General features: G+C 31.1%; 2 protein-coding genes across 4 annotated transcripts in view; one reads left to right on the plus strand and one right to left on the minus strand.

Moving 5' to 3' along the window:
- Nucleotides 1-26288, plus strand: part of LOC129945453 (adenosine deaminase 2-like) — a 40157-nt gene extending 13869 nt beyond the window's left edge. The window contains exons 2-4 of the mRNA XM_056055218.1: nucleotides 24238-25145; nucleotides 25211-25393; nucleotides 25456-26288. Of these exons, the coding sequence (XP_055911193.1) occupies nucleotides 24306-25145; nucleotides 25211-25393; nucleotides 25456-26073 (1641 nt within the window). The 5' untranslated portion in view covers nucleotides 24238-24305 and the 3' untranslated portion in view covers nucleotides 26074-26288. The remainder of the gene's footprint in view (nucleotides 1-24237; nucleotides 25146-25210; nucleotides 25394-25455) is intronic.
- Nucleotides 1103-11843, minus strand: LOC129945452 (uncharacterized). 3 transcript variants are annotated; one of them, XM_056055215.1, is made up of 16 exons: nucleotides 11642-11842; nucleotides 11518-11580; nucleotides 11344-11439; nucleotides 11167-11256; nucleotides 10412-10507; nucleotides 10206-10301; nucleotides 10047-10136; nucleotides 9325-9420; nucleotides 4621-4710; nucleotides 2612-2695; nucleotides 2391-2471; nucleotides 2225-2329; nucleotides 2138-2167; nucleotides 1684-2075; nucleotides 1434-1629; nucleotides 1104-1378 (listed from the first exon to the last, which is right to left on the minus strand). In XM_056055215.1, exons 1-16 carry the CDS (start codon nucleotides 11660-11662, stop codon nucleotides 1250-1252), a joined length of 1755 nt encoding a protein of 584 aa, XP_055911190.1. In that variant the 5' UTR covers nucleotides 11663-11842; the 3' UTR covers nucleotides 1104-1249. The 3 variants fall into 3 exon arrangements, with proteins under 3 accessions (XP_055911192.1, XP_055911190.1, XP_055911191.1); XM_056055217.1 differs by lacking the exon at nucleotides 10206-10301 and having other exon boundaries at nucleotides 1103-1378; nucleotides 11642-11843; XM_056055216.1 differs by lacking the exon at nucleotides 10412-10507.
- Nucleotides 26289-27088: the final 800 nt, after the last annotated feature.

A 27088-nucleotide genomic window follows, 5' to 3' on the forward strand; every position in this document is an offset into this window, starting at 1 on the left:
GGTTTTGCCTTCAAGGGATTTTTTAAATGCATTTTTCGAAGCTAACACCAAATTTAAAATAAATTATCCACTGATTCATTTTTATAGTTAACTTTTCCGACATTTACGAAAGTAAAATATCAGAGACCTCAAACTATTTCAGTAACATGAACTAAACTTCAAGTTGTCTCTGTTTTTGGTTAAAACATTTTTTAACCAAGACATTTTTTGAAGGAGCTAAAGAGTACAAATCTTATTGTCTGGACAAATCTTTTTCCAATAAATCTTTCAAAGTTAATAAAGAAAACAATCCATTTTTGTATAGTTTTAATTCAATTCTTCTTTAAATAATAAATTAAACATTCAATGCATTTTTCAAATAAAATTAAGTTTATTGAATTTATATTAATTCCTCTGAAACCACACTGCATAACTTAATGTCTAATTTTGATAATTGATCAATTGGCTCTAACGGCCAACAAATTTTGTAATTTATACAAATTTCCCCATCACATTTATTAATACTCATTTCATTTTATCACATATTAATTTTAATTCAAAACCAACAAACAACAACAAAATTCATTGATATCTAATAATAAACTATGTACATATATATTTAATTTTTCAAATCGTTTTATATAAAATTTTCATTAGAAAAACATTTAACTAACGCAGACACATATTAAATGAACAAAAATGCATAACTTTGCATAAATCCTCATTAAAATCAATCACTTTGCTCAACACACAATTTGAAATTTTAAAAATATCTATAAACAGTTATTTAATATTTTGAACTGACTCTGTTTTAGAAAATGCAATTGAAACACTATTATAATAAATAAAATGTACCTCATTAACATAATAATTATGTACCGAGAAAATAATTAACATAAATTTAATACTTGTAGCGATGTAGTCGTTTTTTTGTTGTTGTTTTCATTTAAATTTATTCTCTTTGTTTCGATGTACATATTCTTGTTGTGTTAATATTTTCGCCTTTAATTAAATTTTAAAAATGAAAAACTCTATTTTACTAACCCTCCTCCTGATAGGCGAGGGGTTTTTAAAATCAATTCATTTGAATTGAGTACCATTTTAATTTACATTCAATTATTTTGTGTAAATTGTGCGTGATTTGATTTATGAATTTTTGGTGTTGCTGTTGTTTTTTATTACGGTTCAAAAGTTTCATTTAACACAATTAACATTTCATACAAAACAATATACAAAATATCAATTTATTGGAATTTCGTTTATAATATTTTCATTCATTGTTGGGCTTTGTTGTTCCAATGTAGCTTATAATTGCTAGTGTTTCGAATGATGGGTTTGTTGTTTTTGTTTCATTCTTTTGAAGATCCAATTTAAAGGAACAAGTTGATTTTAAAGCTTCCTATAGAAATTTATTAAATACAATTTAATGTAATATATCATCATCAAAAACCTACTGATTCTTGTTGTCCACCAGAAGCTGAACGAATAGCTTCTTCAGCTAAATGCACATTTTTATCGAAATTATTCATTTTCTCAGCTTTCAAAAGTGAATGTATTGCTTCGGTGAGAGGCGTTTCTGGAAAATTTCCGACTTTTGACATCATATCTATATCAATAGTACTTGCAAGTTTAATTTCATCTCGATGAGTTCTAGGATAGGATAAGTTCTGTTATGATGGAGAAAATTTAACTTATCTAGCTAACCGATATGAAACATGTTCATTTTCTTTAAGTGGTTTTACTGTGTTTCCACATTTTGACATATTCGCACAAAATGATGAGTGTTTTTCAAAATCATCTCGTAAATCCTGTTCATATTGAATTCTCAGGTTAAAAGCTTCTAGCAATGAAATTGGAACTGATTTTTCGTCCATTTCTTCGGGAATACATCCACAGTCAAAAATAGCATCAAAAGCTAATTTATTAAAATCAACAAATCCGTTTACACTATCGACTATGACTCCAGGATTATATGAGTCTTTCACCAAAGTTTCGAATAGATTATTTCCTCGTTCTTCAATGAATTTTTTGTAGGAATATTTTTCTAATCCCAAACTTTGAAGGATTGTTGTTGGTTTGTTTTCTTTTTCTCCGGACTTAAGTTTTGTTTTTAAAAATTAATTTAACTTAAGTAAATAATGTTTAAAAATATTCTTACCTCTGCAAGTTTCACCTTTGGGCTTGGAACCTGAAATTAAAAGAAGAAGAAGTTGCATGAAGAAATATTTTTTTAGATGATGCTTACATGACGGGAAGTTAATCTACTAATTTCTGCAGTATTAGTTCTATTTCTCTTACTATTCGATTTGTTAATGCACTGAATTGAAGAAGCATTGGTGTAACTTGGGTGCTGGAAATATAACTTAAAGTTTTTTGACAAATTAATTTGTTCTCAAATTTAAAAATATTACCTGGAGGCTGTTGGAGCTATTTGTTTGGAATTCTTCTATGTTAAAAGTTCTTCCAGAATCATCATAAGGCATGAATCCATTCTATTTTATATAATACAAATTTTAAATAAGAAAGGATGAATAACGTATTTTTTCCTGAATAAAAATCTTGTGTCAACAAAGGTCTATCTTTATAGGGCGAACTTGTATTAGAGGTAACGAATAACTTAAAAAAAACTTACCTCTTGATAAAGCTGGTTTTCTTGATGAAAAGTAGGAATTGTTACTGAATTATTAAGTCTCTCAATTTGTTCTAGTTGAAAAATCTTTAATAAATCAGAAAAAGAGTTTCAAAGTAGTATTTCCGGATTTTTATTTTTGTTATATATTTTTAAAGTTTTGCGTTATTGTAATTTTTATAGAATAGAACACAAATTCTTTCGAATAAAGAGAGCAGTCTATAACTTCAACAGTGTAAGAAAATAAAACCTATAAAATATTGTTTAGAATGCTTAAAAAAATATTCCAACTCTTAACGCCTAGAAATATTGTATGGGTCTATTACTACTTTGCGTCAGATTTTGTTTATGTAGACAAACCATTTTCAGGTAATCAGGACCTTAGTTATGATTTTTCTTTGACAGCATCCAGGCTTCAGCACCATAAATGAGATTCGGGATTATGGTGACTTAAGACTCTCGAGAGAGGACTTTCCTACTCAAGTCCAAATGAACAGCGATTTGCAAGGGTTATTCTTCATTTGATTTCAGCGCTGGTGTCCTTGTCTGAATTTATAGAGGTATCAAGGTAGACAAAGCCCTTAACTACCTCAAAGTTACAGCCTTTCATGGTTACTTTTTCGCCCATAAGACATTGTCATTCAATGTTCTTTTTTGATGACAGAATATTCTTGGCCTTCCAATTATGTCAATTGTGTCTCTATTGTTTAAGGTTGAGTTTTTGCACAATTCTTTCCAGAACGATGTTGAAGAAGTCCCATAACAGTGCGTCGTCTTATCTAAAGTCTTTTTCGACATCAACTGCATCAGTGAGATCTTTTTCAACCTTGAAAGAGGAGCGTTTATTCCCCTTCTTCATTCTGCACAAACGAATAAGTTTGACAGGGATGCCAAGACTAAACATTGCTTTGTACTGCTCTTCCCTATAGATGCTGCCATAAACGGTTTAAAATCGTTTAAGAGATGGTGGGTATCGATTTGAAGTTCCTGGGTTAGTCAATATAGGACAACTGGTGGACTTTACTGGTCTGAAGCCATATCAGGTTGTATGTGAACGACTTCAGACGTTCTCTGATGGCTGCAAGACAATGTTGCCACTGGTTTTTAATGCTCAATGCTTAATGCAGGCAGCATATGACTCTTTAAGAGGTTGTGAGAGACATATTAATAAGGTACAATTCCCTAAAACTTTATTTTTACCAAATTCTTGAAAAATAAACTTTATCTTCATACCTGTGTGTGTGAAAGCAATCACAATAATGTTTTCGCAAAAAAGGATAATGAATTAGATTTCCAGAATATAAAAAATACGTATACTCGACAGAGTATTATTTTGGAGTTCGACTTTCAATGAAGTTATTATGACAAATGTTTATTTTACTTGAAGAAAAATTTTCTCTTTAAGTGCATAGGTCTAATCCAGCAATGAACGATTGTAATACTTTAGGATAACGAGGAACTATAGGTATCTGTTTTTTTGTTTCAATGAGCGATGCACAAGGTTTAGGAAGTATACGAAATTCCTCTCACTTGTGGTCAAAATTTCTATATAAAAAACATATAAGTAAATAAATTTATTAAAAATTATGTGTTAGGGCCCAGATCAGGTCTGTTCCTCATTATTTGAATATCTTTGATTGTCTATCCGAATTCCAGTCTAGTTTAATTTTAAAATATCAATAAAAGAATTTAAAACAAGTTTACTCAAAAAATCACAGAACTTTAGAGGCTATCAAAACCCTTCCACCATTTCATCGTAAGGGACATTTTCAATAAAAAGTTAAACTAAAATATTAAAATTTGATAATAACACATAAAGACTTTAAAGGCTGTTGTCATGTATAAGCTTTCCGATACCAACTAAGGTTATTTCACCAAGGTTTCAAGGACCATCAGTAATCTTCTGATTTGATGTTAACGATATAATTTATTTTGAAACTTACGATAAATTGGCTAAAAGTGCTCGATATAATACAAAATTAAGAAACAAATATTGATTTAAGACATCATACCCTTGGACAACTTGGACTTTCAGCGCTTTGCGAAAACCATGAATCTGAGGGTCCACAGCTCATATTATTACTAGAGTTGTAAGTTAAATACTAAAAGTGAAATTTTACAGAAACATAATAATTTATAAATAAATTGTTTCTTGAAATATATGTACTTACTCCTAAATTCGTATCATTTTTAAAGTCTGATAAATTAAGAGGTCTCCCCGATGAATTGTACGCTTGTTGCCTTCCTGGACGGTTATCTATTGGAGCCTATTAAGTTGTATTTGTTATTCATGTAAAGTATTGAACATTTTTCTTTTAATAAGGTACAATTCACTAAACATTTTTTTTACCAAATTCTTAAAAAATAAAGTTAATCGTTTCTTGCGAAAAAAGGCTAATGAATAAAAATTGTAATTGTAATTGTAATTGTAGTTATTGTAAAATTCTAGTTTTACTCTCAATGGAGTTATCATGACAAAAGTTTATTTCACTTGAAGAAAAAGTCTCTCTTTAAGTGTATAGTTCTATATCAGCAAGGAGCGATTGTAATTATTTGGATAGCAGTGAACTTCCGGTATTTGTTTTTTTTTGTTTCAATGAGGAATTTTAATTTAAAATAACAATGAAAATCAAAAAATCACAGAAATTTAGAGCATACCAAAACCCTTGCACCATTTTATCGTAAGGGATATTTTCAATGAAAAGGTAAACTGAAATATTAAAATTTGCTAGTAACACATAAACCTTTAAAGGCTGTTGTCATGTCTTAGCTTTCCAAAGCTAACATAGGTTAGTTTCAAGGACCATCAGTAAGCTTCTGATTTGCCGTTAACGATTCAATTTATTTTTACGATAAATTGGCGTAAAGGGCTCGATATAATACAAAATTAAGAAACAGATATTATGTAAAATGTCATACCCTTGGACAACTTGGTGTTAAAGCCCTTTGCGGAAACCATGAATCTGAGGGTCCATAGCTCATACTGTTATTAGTGTTGTTAGTAAAATACTAAAAGTGACATTTTAAAGGCATATAATAATTTATAAATATCTTGTTTATTGAAATATATATACTTACTTCTGAATTTGTATCATTTTTAAAGTCTGACAAATTGAGAGGTCTCCCCGATGAATTGTACGCTTGCTGCCTTCCTGAACGGTTATCTAGTGGAGCCTTTAAAGTTTTATTTGTTATTCATGTAAAGTATTAAAAGCTTTTCTTTTAATAAGGTTTACATAATAATGATTTATAAATATCTGTGGCTAAAAGGTAAAACACTTAAGTCGACTTTAGTTGTTTAAGCTATTCAATGTTATTTTAAATTTATGTTTCTTGCTCTTTTTTTTTAAGCCAATTGGGGTGTAAATAATTTCAAAAATGTGGCAGTTATAACCGATTGTAAATTAGCTTAAGTCTTCAACTGTAACGCATGCATAAGGTAAAACAGCTTATGTTTAATACTTCAAAAGGTAAAAGAACTTATGTGCCAAATTGTTGTGACTTAAGTTCTTTTATGTTTGAAAATCTTGTAGAAAATATTACGGTAAAACATCTTATATCTGCATTAATTCCCTGATTGACGTTAGAGCAAAAAATCCTACGTGCACCTAAGATTCTTTACCTCCATAAAAGTGATGGTTTTGTAGTTCTTAGGTCGACTTAAGTTGTTTTACCAAATTTTTTATTCAAATAGCGAGATAATTTTGAAAAATCATAAACAACTTATGTAACTTAAGCGATTTTACCGAATTGTAGTTGCCCAAAGTTACGGCCTTAGGTAGACATAAAGTGTTTCACCGCGTGCAAGTGAAGTTCATATTGGAACGTAAGTGCTAAAATACGTATAATAAATTGCAAAGTTTGGTTCTTAACAAAATTTTAAAAGTGAAAGAAAGCTAAAAGATTATAATAATAATTATAAAGTGAAGAAGTGTGATCATTATAATTAAAAAATTTATCAGTGAAACTAAATTTAATATGAAGCGCGCACATCAAATGTTGATGCTAGCTTTAACATAAAAAAATAAACAAAATGATAAAACAGCCATGGAAAAATGTACTGAAAGTTGTGATGAGCGCATGGGCCCTGAAAAAGAAGGATTTTCTGGGTCGAGTTCTGCTGAAAAAGGTAAGTTTGGTGTAATATTATTGCTTTAATAGTAGTCATTTATTTCTTTCATTAATAAAATATTTTATTTATTCAATTTATGTATGTAATTTCATTTGTTTGCTTCTAGATGATCCAAACAGCTTAGTTGATTCGAACACTTTGGTTGAAATACAGGAATCTGATTTTAATCACGCCAACGATCTACCAGGTACAAGCAGAGAATTTCAAAAGCAATTGGAGAATCTATTGAATGTTGATTCCATCGAGAGTGAGGCCGATCAAGGAAATGATTTTGACTCTGACGATGCCTTAACTGATCCCGACTTTCATTTGAATAGTGATAGTGAATTGAGTGAAGAAACAGAACGTGCAATACAACTTTTTGAAGAAAATCTAAGGGGTCAAAATGTCAATCATGGGATAAGGAAGTTAAAACGAAATACTGGACAAGAATACTTCAATAGTTCAGGTAAATTTATAGTAAAGAAGGAGGTTAAGAAATTGGAGAATTGTCGCATGAAGTGCAAAGAAAATATTTCACCAGAAGTTCAAAGAAATATATTTGAACAGTATTGGAAGCTAGGCAACTATAATTTGAGAGCAGCATTTGCCGCTGGGCTGATAATACTTTCAGAGAAAAAAACACGGAGAAATACGACAACGCATTTGCGGACTAGGACGCATGTGAACACATTTTTTTTGGAAGTTGGTGGCCAAAGGATACAGGTCTGTCAAAAATGTTTTCGTTTCACGTTATGTGAAACAGAACAGTTTATCAAAACAGTGGTAAAGAAAAAACTAGAGTCTCCCAAAACAAACGAGGTCGAAAAACTTCTCCAAATAAGCTTAATGATGCTACAGAAATGGAAATACGCACCCATATACAAAGTTTTCCAGCATATGAATCACACTACACTAGAAAGCAATCAGCGCAAAAGTACTTCCATGCCGATTTAAGTATTTCTCACATGTATCGGTTATTTACTGACAAATATGGCACAACGGTATCCCTTACTACATACTCCAAAATTTTTAAGACTATGAACATTAAATTTAAAAAACCACAGCTCGATACTTGTAATTAGTGTGAAATCCTGCACATGAAATTAAAAATCAGCAGCGAAAATGAAAAAGAACAATTCGAAAGGGAATTGAAAATGCACCAAGAACATGCTGATCTGGCATACGAAACTAAAAAACAGGACAAAATTCGTTGTCATAATGACATAAGTAAAAAAGTATTTAATTTTGACATGCAACAGTGCCTTCCCAGTCCCTTCCTGAGGATACATTTTTCGTTTTACAAAAGGCAGCTATGGACATTCAATTTAACGGTTCACGATGGCGCAACGAATCAGCCTTTCTGTTTTATGTGGCATGAGGGCGATGGACGTCGTGGTGGCAACGAAATTGCTTCTTGTGTTTTTGAGCACCTTAAAAGTTTACCCGAAACCTGTAATGAGGTAATCTTTTATAGTGATTGTTGTGGAGGTCAGAAGAAGAACTCTTTTGTTTCAACGATGTTCCTAGTGTTTATGCAAACAAAATCAAGCATTCGAATTATTGATCATAAGTTTTTGATACCAGGTCACACTCATATGGAATGTGATACCGACCATGCAGCGATAGAAAGGAAGAAGAAACTAACATCCGTGGACATACACCATCCGCGTGACTGGTACCAATTCGTTCGCACAGTAGGGACCAAAAAGCCTTTCATAGTAAATGTAATGACTAGAAAAAAATTCCTAGACTTTTCCAGAACTTCGAAAGAAAAATTTCTGTGGCGAAAAGTTGATGAAAGTGGAAATAAGTTCTTATGGCAAGAGATCAAATGGGTGAGATATGAAAAGAAGTTCGGAGTTCTTTTGTACAAAACTTCACTCTCAGAAGAATAGCCATTTGAAGCATTAAATTTAAAGCGTCGTGGTGTTTCAAGCGTAAAACTATCTGATGTGCCATTGTGATCTCTTTCATAATTTTTTGTAAAGGCACTAGCTATGCCTAATTTTATGTTAAACTCTTCTTTTAAGTTACTTTGAATAATTTTTTATACATTTAATATTATCCTTTATTGTATTAACAACAATACAAACTTTGCTTTGAAAGTATTTTATTTATTTTGTTTGTCTTAATAAATTATTCACCTTGACTAATGGCCCTTTTTGTGTGTTTTCTATTTTAAATGAAAAGTTAAAGTTTATAAATATGTAGCTTATGTTCACAAATTCCTTCAAGCACGTTTGGCAAAAAAAAACTTGAGGGGACTTAAGTTTCCAAAACAATTAATTGTTGAATTGGAAAAATATCTTATGTGACTTAAGATTAAAAATGTACTCATATTTGATTTGGTAAAACGACTTATGTCAAAAAAGCATATTTTTCTTAACCTAATCCTTCAATCTATTAAACAAAATTACTCTTAATAGAACTTCAAATAATATTTCCTTATTTTGCCGAGAATGACTTCTATTTGCAACACCTAATTTATTTTAGAGAACAATTTAAAATTTGAAATTGCTCTGCTACAAAGTGTACAAAATCGACATAATATGTTTTACTTTTAAAGCACAGATATATTGTTTCTTGAAATATATGTACTTACTCCTAAATTCGTATCATTTTTAAAGTCTGATAAATTGAGAGGTCTCCCCGATGAATTGTACGCTTGTTCCCTTCCTGGACGGTTATCTATTGGAGCCTTTAAAGTTTTATTTGTTATTCATGTAAAGTATTGAACATTTTTCTTTTAATAAGGTACAATACACTACAAATTTTTCTTTTACCAAATTCTTAAAAAATAAAGTAAATCCTTTCTTGAGTAAAAAATGCTAAAGAATAAAAATTGTATTGTAATTGTAAAATTGGAGTTTGACTTTCAATGAAGTTATCATGACAAATGTTTATTTTACTTGAAGAAAAAGTTTCTCCTTAAGTGCATAGTTCTATACCAGCAAGGAGCGATTGTTATTCTTTAAGATAACAAGGAACTTCAGGTATCTGTCTTTTTTTGTTTCAATGAGGAATTTTAATTTAAAATAACAATGAAAGGATTTAGTGCAGTAATTTTCAAAAAATCACAGTTTTTTAGAGGCTATCAAAACCCTTCCACCATTTTATCGAAAGAGATATTTTCAATAAAAACGTAAACTAAAATATTAAAATTTGATATTACACATAAAGCTAAGCTAAGCTAATGCTAACTTAGGTTATGAGTAGTTTCAAGGACCATCAGTAAGCTTCTGATTTGCCGTCAACGATTCAATTTATTTTTCGATAAATTGGCGTAAAGGGCTCGATATAATACAAAATTAAGAAACGTCATACCCTTGGACAACTTGGAGTTAAAGCCCTTTGCGGAAACCATGAATCTGAGGGTCCATAGCTCATATTATTACTAGAGTTGTAAGTTAAATACTAAAAGTGAAATTTTACAGAAACATAATAATTTATAAATATCTTGTTTCTTGAAATATATGTACTTACTCTTAAATTCGTATCATTTTTAAAGTCTGATAAATTAAGAGGTCTCCCCGATGAATTGTACGCTTGTTGCCTTCCTGGACGGTTATCTATTGGAGCCTATTAAGTTGTATTTGTTATTCATGTATAGTATTAAAAGCTTTTCTTTTAATAAGGTTTACATAATAATAATTTATAAATATATTGTTTCTTGAAATATATGTACTTACTCCTAAATTCGTATCATTTTTAAAGTCTGATAAATTGAGAGGTCTCCCCGATGAATTGTACGCTTGTTGCCTTTCTGAACGGTTATCTATTGGAGCCTTGAAAGTTTTATTTGTTATTCATGTAAAGTATTAAAAGCTTTTCTTTAATAAGGTATAATTCACTACACATTTTCTTTTACCAAATTCTTAAAAAATAAAGTTAATCCTTTCTTGTGCAAAAAAGGATAGTGAATAAAAATTGTAATTGTAATTGTAAATGTAATTGTAAAATTGGAGTTTGACTTTCAATGAAGTTATAATGACAAATGTTTATTTCACTTGAAGAAAAAGTTTCTCTTTAAGGAGCGATTCTAGTTATTTAGGATAACAATGAACTTCAGGTATTTGTTTTTTTTTGTTTCAATGAAGGATTTTAATTTAAAATAACAATGAAAAGAAGTAGAACAATTATTTTCAAAAAATAACAGAAATTTAGAGCATACCAAAACCCTTCCACCATTTTATCGTAAGGGATATTTTCAATAAAAACGTAAACTGAAATATTAAAATTTGATAGTAACACATAAGCCTTTAAAGGCTGTTGTCATGTCTAAGCTTTCCGATACAAACTTAGGTTAAAAGTAGTTTCAAGGACCATCAGTAAGCTTCTGATTTGCCGCTAACGATACAATTTATTTTGGAGCTTACGATAAATTGGCGTAAAGGGCTCGATATAATACAAAATTAAGAAACAAATATTATGTAAAATGTCATACCCTTGGACAACTTGGAGTTAAAGCCCTTTGCGGAAAATATGAATCTGAGGGTCCATAGCTCATACTATTATTAGTGTTGTTAGTTAAATACTGAAAGTGACATTTTAAAGGCATATAATAATTTATATGTAAATATCTTGTTTATTAAAATATATGTATGTATATGTATGTACTTACTCGTGAATTGGTATCATTTTTAAAGTCTGACAAATTGAGAGGTCTTCCCGATGAATTGTACGCTTGTTGCCTTCCTGAACGGTTATCTATTGGAGCCTTTAAAGTTTTATTTGTTATTCATGTATCTAAAGTATTAAAAGCTACAATAGAACACAAAGTGCCAAAACTTATTACCTGATAGTGAGATTCAATGAGAGAACTTCTAGTATTTACGGGCCTTTGATTCAAATCATTTCTCTAAAAATGTTGTAGTCCAAATAAGGGATATTCAAATTTTTGTAAATACATTAAGACTCACAAATTCATCGAAACTATCCATATTATCAATTTAAATCATAAAATTAAAAAAAAAAAAATACAAAAAAAAAACTAAATTTGACTGTTTTCCTATGAGTCAAAAACATTGTTAATTGTTTGAACTTTACTGCCAGGAATACTTTGATTTTTAAGTGATATTGTTAAATAGGGGTTTAAAAAAAAACTTCTTTTTCCTTTCCTTAACTCATGTTTAAGAGTTATGAACTGTACCATCTTTCTAGCACACATAATCATCAACTTTTTTTGTTTATAATGTAATAATAATATTCCCCATGACTTTTGCGGTTTATGATTTAAACCTACCAATTTCAGTGGATTAGCTGAGTTTAACCCATAGCTCAAGAGTGTTTGCACATCTTGTGGCATTATACCATTTCCAATCACAACTAATGCATCTTAAACCAAAATATTTGTGTTTATTAAAAAAGAAAACATAAGAACAGATACTTATCCCCAGATTATGATGCCTCTTATCCTTGTGTTAATAAAAAAAGAAAACGAAGAAAAACATTTCAAGGATTTATCACCCCAAATAAGTGTTTGGTTTTGGTTGTGTGGTTTTATACTTATTAATCGATAAAAATCTTCAGCTCGATATAACGACTTAACTCACATACTTTATAAAATCGATCAAAAGCAAAAGCCTAAAATACCACTTAAGACTTTTACTTCTTCTCAAAAACAAACAAAAATACAAAAAAAGTAAATCAAATCAACCATAAACCAACAAATTTTTGATGAAAAACCAATATCAACATAATAACGAGGTCACCGTCAGCTGATAAGTTTAATATAATATCGTCTAGTGCAATAAAAGCAGATTATAAGATGCCCTCAAAATATTCCCCTTGACTCACATAACCTCTTCTTGCAGATGATGGTCAATTGACTATTAGAAGCTTTTTTAAAGGGAAAAAAAGAACAGTTTTCAGGGAACTTTCATCAGCAACCAGCGACAGCGAGGGCGGTATTTCGATTTCCTTCTTCAAACAAGGATTAAGATTTATGCAAACAGTGGAACACATCACTAATATAAATTCCAGTTTCCACTTAATTTTAATAACAAGTCAATATTATGGAGTAAACGTGAGTGTGGGGTGATTGCATTAGGCGCAGTGTTGCCGTGTGATTTTTTTTTAAAGAAAAAGCTTTTAAATTTTTTTTGATATTCTGCATAATTTTATAAATCATTTGATTATTTGGGGTAATTTAAAAAATTTAAAGATGATTCTTATGCAGTTTTTTCTCGTCTAAACAAAGAGTTTGTTTTTCTTTCAAAATTTCTTTATTGTAATTTTATTCATTTTGTTGAAAGTAATATCTCAAGCAATCTCCAACACGAAGTTCTACTGGATCTCCAACAACTATGTTTTTTGGTAATAATAAAACTAGTGATCCGAAAATGATTTTTTTGGACAGTTTTTTGAAAGTATTACATCTTTTACATCTTCAACAATAAATTATCAATATATTAATTCCTTGCCATCTATTTTTGATTGTTTAAGTAAATCATTTGACTTAACTGATATTGAAGATGCTTTGCTTAAACTTAAACATAAAAAAACTGTAGATATATACGGATTTTTCTCTATTGTTTTTCGTCATTGTGCAAGTTCAATGAATCTATATCCAATTTTATTTTCCTGAATGAGTGGAAAGTCTCTATTATTAATCCGATTTCTAAATCTAGACCAAAAACTTAGTAACGTTGTTCCAAAGCTTTTAGATAGCCTTGACCAAGATAAATTTAAATATATCATAAAGCAACATTACGTAAATATCAATATGGTTTTTTGAAAGGCAGGTCTACTAATCCTAATCTAGTAGAATTCACAAATTTTGTCATTAATACTCTGGACAAAAAAACAAACAAGTGATTTATACAGACATTATAAAAGTCTTTAGTAGGGTTAATTTACACATTCTCTTCTGGTGTCCCAGAAGGTAGTCATATGGGTCCTTTATTATTCTTACTTTTTATTAATGATCTTCCAAATGTTCATACAAATTCTCATTGCCTTATGTATGCGGATGACATAAAGTTCTTTGCTCGAATTTCTAATTTAAATTATTGTCTTCTGATTCAAAATGATCTAAATTCATTTGTTGATTGGCGCAAGTCAAATGATTTTGTTGTTAAATGTTGACAAGTTGGCCTACAATAGAACTTTGTTAAGTATTATTCCAAACTATTCATTGAATAATTTACCATTACAAGTAGTTAAAAAGTTCAAAGACTTGGGCGTTATTTTTGATTTTAATTGAAATTTAACTTACATACTTATTATACTGTATTCAAAGCAAATTTTTTACTTGGATTCGTCGAAAGAAACTCATTGGAATTTAAGAACCCTTACACTATTAAATCTTTAGAATGCAGTATTGTGCTTCCTGTTCTTGAATATAACTGTGTCGTTTTCAGCTCTACAACTGAGATTAATAAAATAGAATAGAAATGAAAATGTTCTAAAAAAATGCTCAGATTTGCTCTTCGAAATATTTTTGAAAACAATATAGAAGGTTTCCATAATTCTTATAATACGAAATGCATATTGCTTTATTCGTGAAATTATGCCTTCAACTATTGATTGTGAGACTTTGCTTAACTGCTTGCATCTGTATGCTCCTTCAATTTCCTTAAGAGCCAGACCGCTCTTGTCAATTGATTCCCATCATACGCTATATTGACAACGTGAACTGATTTCCGCAAGTTGTAATTTATTTAATATGTTTTATTCTAGTTTAGATATATCAATGTCCAGAAACTTATTTAAAACTCGATTATTCACTTAAATTAATTAATTTTTTCAATTTAAAATTATATATATATAGATATCAATGCCACTTTTCGTTGTAATTTTATAATTCAACAATGCCTTTGCCGATTTGGCTAATTTTGGTCTTGAATTATTCGTGGAAGTGCAGAGAAGGTTTGTACGTAGAGAAAATTTAAAACAATATCTTGAAAAGGTGTAAAATCAACATCTTTTTATACTCCCATATACAAACAATTTGTACAAATACTTCAAGAAATCCCGATTTGTTGATTACCTTGGAAATGTAGAACGAAGCCATTGATTTTAGCGACTATTTGATCGGAATAGAAAACTGAATTAGCACTTGCATCTTCGGGATTTGCTGCTGCATTTCCTGTCATTCCTCGATAAATTCCTAATGATGAAATAAACACCTGTTGTTAGAAATTGGTGATGGCAAAATACCAACCGACAGTACCAACGGATTGATCACTTTACCGAACAATTTTTGTATACAATTGCGCAATCTATAGATTGGTTGAGAGAACGCACCCGCACCATTTTAGCACCGAAAAACATTCATATCAATGTCATTAATTTCTAAATTCAATCGAAATTGCTAGGTGTCGTCACGACATATAAATCAATTGACAGTGTTATGAATCAAGATGAGGTAATGAATTAACCAATTGAATTTTTTAATTTATTGGAACCGGCTGGTATACCAAAGCATTGCTTGAATCTGAAAATTGGTTCTTTGATTATATTATTGCGAAACATTAATCCACCAAAACTGTGTAATGGCACCAGATTGGCAGTGAAAAAGTTATTGCCAAATTTGATTGAAGCTACAATCTTAACTGGTAAATCAAAAGGATAAGGTTTTTTGATACCGTGTATTCCTCTGATTCCAACTGATATGCCATTTGAATTCAAGATTACAATATCCTTTACGATGTTCATAAATAAGGCTCAAGGGCAAACACTTCACGTTTGTGGTATCAATTTGGAGGAATCATGTTTTTCATATGGCCAACTTTATGTTGCCTGTTCGGTATACCCAACTGTTTATTTATTCATGCTCGAAATGGAAAAACTAAAAATATTGTTTATCCAACTGTTTTAGACTAACCCATATAGACCCACCATAGTAAGAGTACCCAATTCTTTTTTAACTTCCCATAGGAAGTTATTGTAATGGGTCCGATTTGTCAAACTGGAAATTTTGACATTTCTCGACGTTTCAAGGTCCTTAGAGTTGCGACGTTTTTTTCGCCCTCCATAGCTCAAGAACTAGAAGAAATATCGATTTCAAATAAATGTTATACAGATAATAAGGAACAAAGATGCAGAAAGGGCTCTCAAGACAATTGTGTGGGTGGTTTTTTTTTACCAAAGCAGTTTGAAAAAAAGGTGAAAATTTTGGTTAACCATAAATATCTTACCAACAAAAATCGCTAGAGACTTGAATTAAATTTTATATAATAAACTGTAATGTGATACCAAACAAGTATATTTTTTGGAAAAATTCTATTTAACGGTTTTTTTATAAATCGAAAAAACTGAAAAATAAAATTTGTCACCTCCAAAATTTTAAGACTAAAATATGATTTCATCTCCAAAACAATTTTGTGCAACGAATAATAATGTCAAATCTGATAAAATTTTAAGAAAAATCAAAAAAAATTAATAAAAGTTGGAAAAAATAGATTTTCGACTCAAATATCTTTTCAAAAATTTGAAATATTGGCTTTAAACTAATTTTATCTTATAAGAAATATTGTTCTCAACATTCAATAAAATTTTGAAAAAAATCGAATTGACAGTTTTTTTTTACAAAAAATAAAACTCTAAAAAAAACAATACTTAAACTTGGTAAAAATTTACTTTCGACTCAAATAGCTTTTCACAAATTAAAAATATTGGCTTCAAACTTATTTTATTTCACAGAAAATATTGTTTTCGATATTCAGTAAATTTGTATATAAAAATCCAACAGTCCGGTTTTTCATAAAAAATAAAATCTACAAAAAATAGTACGCAAATTTGGTAAAAATTGATACGAGTACATATAGATAAACTTTTAAGCAAGACAAATCGACAGACGGGATGGGAAGTTGTCAGTGTGGGTCGCATCCCAGCCTCTTTTTTTGTAGGTATCAGGTTTGAAAAGATTCTTCAATGCCAAATGCAATCATTATCCATAAGACAGCTTTAGAAATATCAAGGGCACTAATCTGACTTTCTTTAAAAAAATCTAAATGTTGATTAAATTTGTTGGTGGGATAAATCATCAGATCACTAATACACCACCAATTTATCTATTATCATGGTCGGTAAAATTTAGCTTTTTACAGGTAAAACAATTCTATTTTAAAATATTATGCTATGGAAAAAAAGAAGCCACTGCTTGATAATTAGTTGAAAGATTATTTGAGAAAGCTTTATTTTCGACCTAAAACATTAGTATCTTACTTGATCATTTTCGAGAAGCACCCCTTTTCTAGGATATTATTGTACTGGTTCCAGCTCTCTAGTTTCGTCTTTTCAAATAAATAGTTTTTGCTTCGAATCAATATCTGGTCGTGAGATATTAAAAGCCAATAACTCTCTGAATAACTCCAAATCTTTTGGTAATAATGGTATTTAAAACATTATGTTAAAGAAAATTGCTTTGAATATTGTGGATATTTTGACGTATATTTTTAATTTTAGCATTTTCTCTGGAATCTTTCCTGATGAAATTAAACACGCCGCGCCATTGTGATATCCCTGTTTAAAAAGGGAGTAAAGTAATTAAATGTAGGGCTTTGAACTTTCTCAAAAATTCTAAATTTCTTAGTTCCAAACAGTTTGGGTTTAGGACTGGGCTCTCTACTGAGGATGCTTTGTTGGATTTTTGCTATTTTATTCATAAAGGACTGGATGATTGAAGGTTTTGTAGTGTACTTTTTGTGGATATTACGAAAGCCCTTGATATGGTAGACCACAATATTCTTTTGAAAAAATTATATTATGCGGTCTTCCGTGGATTTATATATGAGTGTTTTGCATCTTATCTGAAAAACAGGGAACAAAAGGTCAAACTCGACAGCTGTCTGAGTAACTCCAAGGTTATCAATCCCGTCTTTCTCATTCCATTAAATTTTTTAGGCGTATAAAGATTTTGCCTGTCAGACAGTTATTTTATTACAAGGTTCTCAAGATTTTCTTTATTTGAAGCGGGTACTTGCAGAGTCCAATATGTGAAGGCTATATCTTACGCAGTAATTACCAATCCTTAGTTGCCATTCCTTCTTTTCGTGCTACAAGCTTTAGAAACTAGTATCATGTTGTCTCCTGCAAATTGTATAACCGCCTTCCAGCTTGCATACGCACGCTACTAACTCTACTTGCCTTTTTGAAAAAAGGAAAACTTTGGCTTCTTGATTTCGATCATATTGAAATCGAAGTTTTGTTGAGTTATATTGTTTAATAGTTTTATTCAATTAATACTGTCAATGAATTTGAATTTGTTTTTATCTTGTTTCTTTTGAAAATGTGTTTTGATTTAATTTTTTAGCTTAACTTCCTTATACTGTACACATTATCTCTATTTTTATAAAATACCAATGTTCTCTCTTAAAATCACTATTGTAGTTTTGTAAGAACAATCTTAAGATTTATCAAATGTTTTAGTTATTAAGATGCGGATAATGATTGATGATGATGGTCATTTGAATCTGTGTGCATTTTTGGGAGACCTTGAATGTAAGGATTTCATGGTTTTTAAAATATTTTAAAAAGTGTTTATTTCGAAGTATTTTTATCTTTTGTAATTTTAAAAATACCCGCTTTCAATATGCTTCAAAAAATTGGTATGATAGCCTTATTTAGTGGACAGTTCCAAAAACAAAAATTACGTTCCAACTGTTTTATCTTTTTCTTTCAAGACCGTTTTAGAATAAAGGGTTTAGTGTTTCTTTAAGATTTATGTGATTTATAAAAACTTTCAATTAAATGTTCTATTAAGGGATTTTATCTTTTTAAAAACACCAAGAGTTTTATTGAAAAAGAAACGTTGTGAATTTAGAAAGCTTATGAAAGGCTTGAGTTTTTTTTCCAATTTGAAATAAAGAAAACTTCATAGAGGGAGGAGAAAGGTGAATTTCGATTGACGAGAGATACACTTTGCTGACCAGTCTTATCTACGCATTTTATCAACAAAATGTTTCACCCTCGATTGTCACCCTATTGGCAACTCTGGTTAGGACATAATAACGATTGAATCTTAAAAAATCAAAAAAACACCCATTTTAACATTTTTTTTTTCTTCTGTTTTTGTTTATTTTTTTTTGTCTGCATGTCCCTTAAACGTTTTTCTTGTCGTCCTGTGTTTTATATATAACATACACCATTTATATGTATCTATAGAAAATTGTGTATGTCCTGTTTTCCAAGAAATCGAACGTTAAGATTGATATCTGCATTTTCCGGTGTTAACCCTATGGTTGAACGGGTGAACGGATAGGCAAATTTCCGGCGTTCAAGTGTCCATTTAACGGAAATTGTATTTTTCGCTTAACCTACCTACGAGTATTCTATCCTTTTCTGATTATATTGATGCTCATTTTTGTCTTCAGGATTGAATTCATACATATGTATTCCAGGCTCTGGCCTAGGCACAGACACAGGCATAGATACAGGCCCAGGAAATCGAAGGATCTTCTCTATATAGGCATGTATATCGATACCGATTGATGATGGAAAAGAAGTCCTTTTTTGAGTCTTCTTTCTTTACTTTTTTTCTTGTCTTTGCTCTTTTATTTTCTTGCTGTTGTCGTTTTTCATTAGAATCACCAACGTTTGCAAAAATCATATTTTCTCATCCTGAAGATCTTCTACGTGAGAAGTTTCAGGTTATACACATTTTACTTCATTTTAATTTAGTCCTGAAACCCATAGAAACACACAAACAATTTTAAATGAGAAATTTCTGCGTATATGCTTATGTTATCTTTATTGAGGGGGGTTTTGGGGTGTGGTAGTGGGGATTGTCGTTGGGAAAGGATGTTCAACCATTTAACGTTGCATCTTTTCTTGCACTTCTTTTGATATGTTACAGGAAAGTAATCACACTCGAAGAAATGTTACATGGAAGAAGAAAAGAGGAGGGGAGGTGGGTGTAGAGTTAAGTCAACAGGACCAAAGCTGGGCAAGTAGAATGAAAACGTAAACGTAAACGAAACGAACTATAAGGAAAGATATCTTTCAGAGAGAGAGGTAATTCTTGACGATGACGATAGAACACGGCTATAATGTAATGTGGCGGTAGGTGTGGCAGGATATTACATTCCGTTAGCATTTGCATTTAGATTGTGTATAGTATAGAATCCTAGTTCGCTCTTTTCTTTTTTTTGCCTTTCATAGGTTAGATACGAATATTAACATTTTTTTTTGTGTTGTCCTTGTGTCAAGTTGTCCTTCGTGTAACGTGTGATAATGTATAATACGGTGGTGTATGCAATAAGTAGGTCTCCCAGTGCGCTGGTCTCCAATTTTTGTGTTATAATGATTTTTTTAGAGAGAACATGAAGTTTTGCCTATATCTCATTTATTTAATCTCGCTAATGTAATAACACTTCGTTGATTGAAGTACAGTGAGTTAATGATGGGGAACTTAATAATTTTTATTTTTCATTTCATCGAAAATAATGAAAAAAAATATGAGTAATATTATGGTTAAGTCGTAACTTTGAAGTATGGGAAAAAATATCGAATTTTATTGAAGAAGCTGGTAAAGAATGTGATACTAAACATTTAGTTTAAAATTTATTGATATTGAGTTTTGTTTTCTTATGAGGACTGATTTAAAAAATTAGGGTAATATTTGGGAAAATGAAAAAAAAACAATGATTAAGCCAATAAAAATTTTACCAATGTTGTAATTATTCTTTAATTTGAAGTTACTGACTCAAAATGTTTGAAAGAGTTGATTTTTTTACAAAATTTTTTGTAGATATATTTGTGCACAATTTCATAAAAATTCACAGTTGACAATTCTTCAAATTTGTCTAACTTGTCTAACAAAACATTTTTTTATACAACATTGACAGATGACAAGTTTGCCAGAAAAATACAATGACAAGTTTGTCATGACAAATTAGTTGCATAATCCTGAAATGTGTTATGATCAAAAAACGATGAAAAATGGAACAAAACCGTTGCATTTTCAACTTTTCTTTACCAAATTTTTTGATGTTGGAAAAATCAGAACGCCACTCTTTAAATTTTAAAATTTCACAATTTGCAAAATTGTGTTTTATTATTAAAAAGTGAATGCATAAAACATAATAAAAATCCACACTTAAAAAATGGACAACATTCTCAAAATAAGTATTTTAAAAATTGCTCCCATAAATTGTTTTCCAATAACCTATCCGAAATCATTATTTATAATATGTTTAAAATTCCAAGAGCACCGGTCAGGTATAACACGTAGACCCAACTCACATTCACTTATCACTCCACTATAATTGAGTTTTCTGTTGCAGTTCAAATTCCTGACAATTGTGGAGAAATATTTCTTTATGAAAGAAAAGATGACAATTGTTTTGTATTTTACTACTATTCTTCAAAATTTTCAAATTGTTTATGGAAGCGATTTTGGCAATTGTTAAAAAGTTGTAAATTACCAATTTCTCCACCTGTAACCTGTCGCAATTTTCAATTTTATTAAATAGGCCCCTATTTTATGTTTTGGCACTGAAATTTTGTTTAACGGCAATATTACAGAAAAAGTTCAAAGTGGTCCAGTTCCAATTTGAAATAATTAGATGGATTTTTTTTTCGAAATATAGAAATTATAGAAATGGAATTTTAAAAATCATATCAGTGACTTCCACTAATGATTTCTTTGAATTAATGTATCTGAAATGTTTTTGCCATGACCTATGTATGTAATTCCACCTGTAATTTATTAATAATGATGATGCAATAAATTTAAAAAAAAATAAAAAAAATATGTAAAACGTTCGAAAAAATTGACAAAATTTTGTTAAAAATTTTTAATTCAATTGACTGAAAATTATCTAAGCTATTACTCCAATGAACTAAAAAATTAAGTTTTGAAATACACGCTGTTTAAATTTTGTATAGTAGAAAAAACTGATATAGTTTTGTAATATTTTTAAAACTGCAATTCAAGAGGGGTTTTCCCAGCCTTAATCATTTGGGAATATTGAAGGGGACCATTTAAAAAATATTTTTGGAAAATTCTAGTGAGACATACCACTACAAAAATGTTGTGGAATAAACATTTGTTTTGTTTTGATTTTCTATAATTTTAAGAGAGTCCGACCCAACTGTAAAAAATAAATAAAAAATGCTGAGGGAGTTCCAGGCTGGATTTAGACCAGGATATTCAGTAATAGATAATGTTTTTATATTCAGGAGGTTGGCAGAGAATTTCTTGAAACAAAGGAAAAATCTGTATGTATTTTTTTCGATTTTAAAGCAGTCTGTATAGTCTTGGGATATTGTTGATGTTTAGTCGCGTCCTTGAGCACCTTTATGGAGAAAAGAGGGTGGATGTGTGGACAGGTGCAGAACTCTCAGACTGGTTTAAAAACTCATCGGAAGTAAGACAAGGTTGTAAATTAAGCCCTACCTTGTTTGCATTACTCATTGATGGCCTTTTAGACTACCTGCTGGGTGGAGTGGATTTCGCAGGGATGCGGATTAAGGTACTTCTGTTCGCAGATGATAAAGTCATGTTTTTGCAATCACCGGAAACTCTACAGCTCATGAATAACAGAGTTTACCAGCATTGACAGCTATGGAATTTAATAGTGAATATAGATAAATCCAAGGTTATGGTTGATAAAAGTGGTGATGGACATAATGCTTCAAATGAAAAATGGAGCTATAATTGCGAAAATATTAAATGTGTGCAAGAATACACCTTGGCATTATTTTTACAAATAATTTAAATATGGATAAACACTTAAAGGAGAAATAATTTTACTAATACAAAATGATTTTATCTCCAAACCAGTTCTGTGCAACGAAAAATAACTTTTTTAACAACTGGTAAGATTTTGAGAAAAATCGAATTGACAGTTTTTTATTATAAAAAAATAAAAACCTACCCAAAAAAGAATAAAAGTTGTTAAAATTTGACTTTTGACTCAAATATCTTTCAAAAATATTGAGATATTGGCTTCAAACTACATTTATTTTTTAAAAAATACTGTTGTCAACATTTAGTAAAATGTTTAAAAAATCGAATTGAGAGTTTTGTACAAAAAATAAAACCTAACAAAAACACAATACTAGAAATTAGTTAAAATTTACTTACGACTAAAAAAGCTTTTCAAAAATTAAAAATATTGTCTTCAAACTCTTTTATTTCACAGAAAATATTGTTTTCGATATTTAGTACTTTGTTTTATAAAAATCAAACAGTCCGTTTATTCATAAAAAAATAAAATCTACAAGAAATAGTACGCAAATTTGGTTAAAATTGATACGACTACATATAGACAAACTTTTAAGCAAGACAAATCGACACACGGGATGGGAAGTTATCAGTGTGGGTCGCATCCCAGCCTTTTTTTTCTATTTTTGTCAATATTTCCAACAAATTTCAAGGGTTACATTTAACGAGAAAACCAGTCATTCTTACACTCAAATTTGTATTGCAGTATTATTATTTTCCGGATTTCTTAATCATATTTGATTTCGCATTCGCCTTCTTATCCATTCACTTATTTCAATTCTATTTTCTGTTCGTTTTCTGTTTGAAATCTATTAATTGTCAATTAAACTCGAATTGTTCATTAATTAGAAATACAATCTATTTTTGTTCAAAATATAGGCAACGGCCCAGTCACTGATAAAGCTTCGGTTCCCATCGATCACCGAAATCCAGCTTCAGTGAGCGTGGTTTGTAGACAGATGGAGGACCGTCTCGAAATCTACCGCGTGCTGTTTTCATGTGTTCTTTCGGTCTGTTGCTCTCTCTCTTCTGTCCTTCTGTCTTGTATTAATGTCTTGTCTTGTTATCACCTTACAAAGTCTAGTCGCTCAAGGTGCTGTGTTCTCTACTCTGTATGTAATGTTCAAAATATCCTTCAAAAAATTAAAACGTTTTGCTGTCAAAAATACTTGCCGAAGTTCGAAATAAAACAAAATAATATTTTCGAACTATTCCTAGTTGACATTTTCATATTAAACAAGTGCAATGTACAATTTTACTATAGATATGCATGCAAGATATTTCAATATAAAAACAATCATTATTTAAAATAAATCATTATCTGTTAATCACAGAAAACCTCAAGTGACACTTTAGATACGAGAACGAGTAATGATGCATATTTTAGATAATAAAGTTATTTAATTCAAAAATTCTATTATTCTATCAATCAAAATGAAATATTGAATATTTTTAAGTACTTACACTTGGAAAATTAATCATTGTCTAGACTTTATACACAAAAACCACAATTAACTAGCAATGGATTACATTTTAACTTTTATAAAACAATCAAAACATCAGGTAGGTAATTGTTTTTAAATGCGCTTTTTGACATCGAGAAGTAGCTCCCCTTCTGTTTCTGGCTTAATTAAGTGATAAAAAAACTTAATCAATTTATATTTGCGGTAAATATACATTTACCGATGTATTATTATATTATTTTTGATAGTCCACACTCTGATTTATAATTTACTTATCATTTTTAATAGTTTACGTTTATCTTATCACTAAGATCAAAACTAGATTAACTCTATGTATGTTCGAGTATGGTTATTGATGAAAGTTTATATAAAATTTCAGATAAAAACGCCACAACATTCTGAAACTCTATTCGAAATTATTGACTTTCCACCGAATAGTCTCTCAGGATGAATTGTACGCTTCTGATCGCCGTTGCCTGCGTGTTTATTGCCCTCGTGTCGGGAACTCCTTACAATGTAAGCACTTCTCTGAAAAATGCTAAAAGATCAGTCTATCACAGTCATGGACTTGGCCAGCCAACTTTAATTCAACGAAGCCCCAATCAGTCTTCAAAACGACCATCTCTGGAAGAATACAAGAAACTTCGAAGCAAACTCGTAGAGAATGAAGAATCACGTGGCTTCGGATCGAAGATCAAACTTAACGCCGATGAGGTGCTGGCTAATAAGATCATCATGGCGGCAAAAGTGAAGGAATTCGATGAAGGTCTTCGAGTTCCACATCTCTTCAATCCATCTCAACATTTTTTTAGTGTCATCGAGAAAATTCGTCAATCGGAGCTATTCAGACTGCTGGAAGCAATGCCAAAGGGAGCGGTCTTGCATGCTCACGACACAGCCCTCTGCAGTACTGATTATTTGGTGAATCTGACTTACAAGGCAGACCTTTGGCTATGCAGTGATAGTGATACAGACGCAAAGGAGTTTATGTTTTCCAAAACTCGTCCAGCTTTGAGGAGCCAGTGTAAATGGGAGTTGACTTCAAAGGTCCGCGAAGAACGTGGAGCTAAGAAGTTCGATGAATATTTGAGAAACAGGCTATCACTGTACCCAACGGAGAAGTATGACGATGTCAACGCTGCTTGGGAAGATTTCGTGCACATCTTCGGATTGCTCGGAGGATTGTTGTTCTATGCACCTGTTTGGGCTGAGTATTACTATCAGGCTCTGACGGAATTCTACGCTGATGGAGTAATGTATCTGGAATTCCGGACAACTTTGCCAATCGTATGTAAATTTGACTTAATTCTTAAAGCCGATTTATCCCTAATTCATTTTTAATTTATTTTCAGCTCTATGACATGGACAACACGGTTTATACAAACATTGACACTGCTCGAATCTATGAGAAAACTTTGAAGTCATTTAAGGCCGCGAATCCTGGTTTCATTGGCTCTAAACTCATCTACGCTCCCCAGAGGAACGTTCAAACCATCAAGATTGCCGATTATATTTCAACCGCAGTTCAACTGAAGGTGAGTTAGGCCAGCAAAACTAAAATACAAACTTTTCCATTGAAAACATCCTTATTTTTTAGGAGGAATTTCCAGATTTCTTTGCCGGTTTCGATTTAGTTGGTCAAGAGGAACTTGGCAAGCCACTAATCGATTTCCTGCCCCAACTCCTTGAGATTCCCGATGACATTAATTTCTATTTCCATGCGGGCGAGACAAATTGGTTTGGTGCGACCACAGATGAGAATCTCGTTGACGCAGTCCTCCTCGGAACCAAACGCATCGGCCATGGCTATGCCCTAATCAAACATCCTGCCGTCCTCGCTCAGCTAAAGGAAAACGATATCGCCATCGAAGTGAATCCGATTTCAAATCAAGTACTTCAACTGGTCACCGATTTGAGGAACCATCCGTGTTCCCACCTTTTTGCGGACAACTATCCGGTGGTAATATCATCGGATGACCCCTCATTCTGGAGAGCTTCACCCCTGTCACATGACTTCTACGTTGCATTCTTGGGCATTGCATCGGCCCATGCTGACTTGAGGTTACTCAAGCAATTGGCAATCAATTCAATTCAGTACAGCGCTTTGAGTGGAGATGAAAAGGAGCAGGCGTTAGCAATGTGGCAGACGAGATGGGACAGCTACATTGATTGGGTGCGGAGTTCAGCTTCAGCGTTATCGAATAATATCGATTGACTGGCGGTGGCGGTGCGCGTTGTACCGCCACTCTTCATTGCTCTCAAGTCCACGACGACGATGACGTCGTTTTTGTACAAATAGAGGATTAATAATAATTACAATATTAAAATTTTCCATAGAATATGAAAGAAAAAGTGTGGAAAAGATGAACAAGGACATTCCTAGGAAATAACAGGACGAACTGTATTAAAAAATAAGCTTTAATTAAGACATTCCTAGTTGTTTTTTTTCTTCTTTCTTTTATTGGATTTTTTTCTGTTTCAGCTTTTTCTTTCTATGTCCAGGAGGACATCGCTCCTCAGGAATGCAGAAGGAAGAAGATTTGCATTCGGTTGTGTTAATGCCAAGTGAATGCAAGTATAGTGGGACAAGTAATTGGAATGTCTTTTTGATCAAAAGACTCTGATGACACATAGAGTGATGCACTTAATTAGATTAAGGACATTCATGGTACCACTATGAGTGTAGTTGTTCTCTGTGTCTTTGAGTTCTCTTACATCTCTTCTTGGACCTGGGCTTCTAGAAAATAAATTAAATACACTCCAGGTGGCCACACCTTACTTTGAAAACGTAATTACAATTGAAAGTAAAGTCAATTATATTATTGAGTCGGTAAAAGACTCGAATGAAAAAGGACAGGAGAGTAAGAGATTAGCAAAAGAGGAAAATCTTTAAGTGGCTTAATGGAAAAAGTATCGCTAAAAGTAAAAAAGACGCAATTGTGGGGGAAATTTAAAGTACACTTAAGTGCGTACAACAAGGACAATCAATAATTGACTAAAAGCAGCATAAAAGCTTTGAATTTGATCGGAATCGAAATTGAAAATAAAAGAATAAGGTGCAAATTTATTATCCCTGATGGATTTCTCTTTGGATTAAATCTAATTTTGATCAATTTTTGAAGTTCTCTATAATATAAATGATTAAATAAATGAACTTTGGGGAACAGTACGATCTTAAGCAAGGATTCAATTTTACGTTTGGCTTTTTTGAGAGTTGTAAGTCAGTAGGT

Source organism: Eupeodes corollae, chromosome 2, assembly GCF_945859685.1.
Source record: "Eupeodes corollae chromosome 2, idEupCoro1.1, whole genome shotgun sequence".
In the NCBI taxonomy this organism is placed as follows: Eukaryota; Metazoa; Arthropoda; class Insecta; order Diptera; family Syrphidae; genus Eupeodes; species Eupeodes corollae.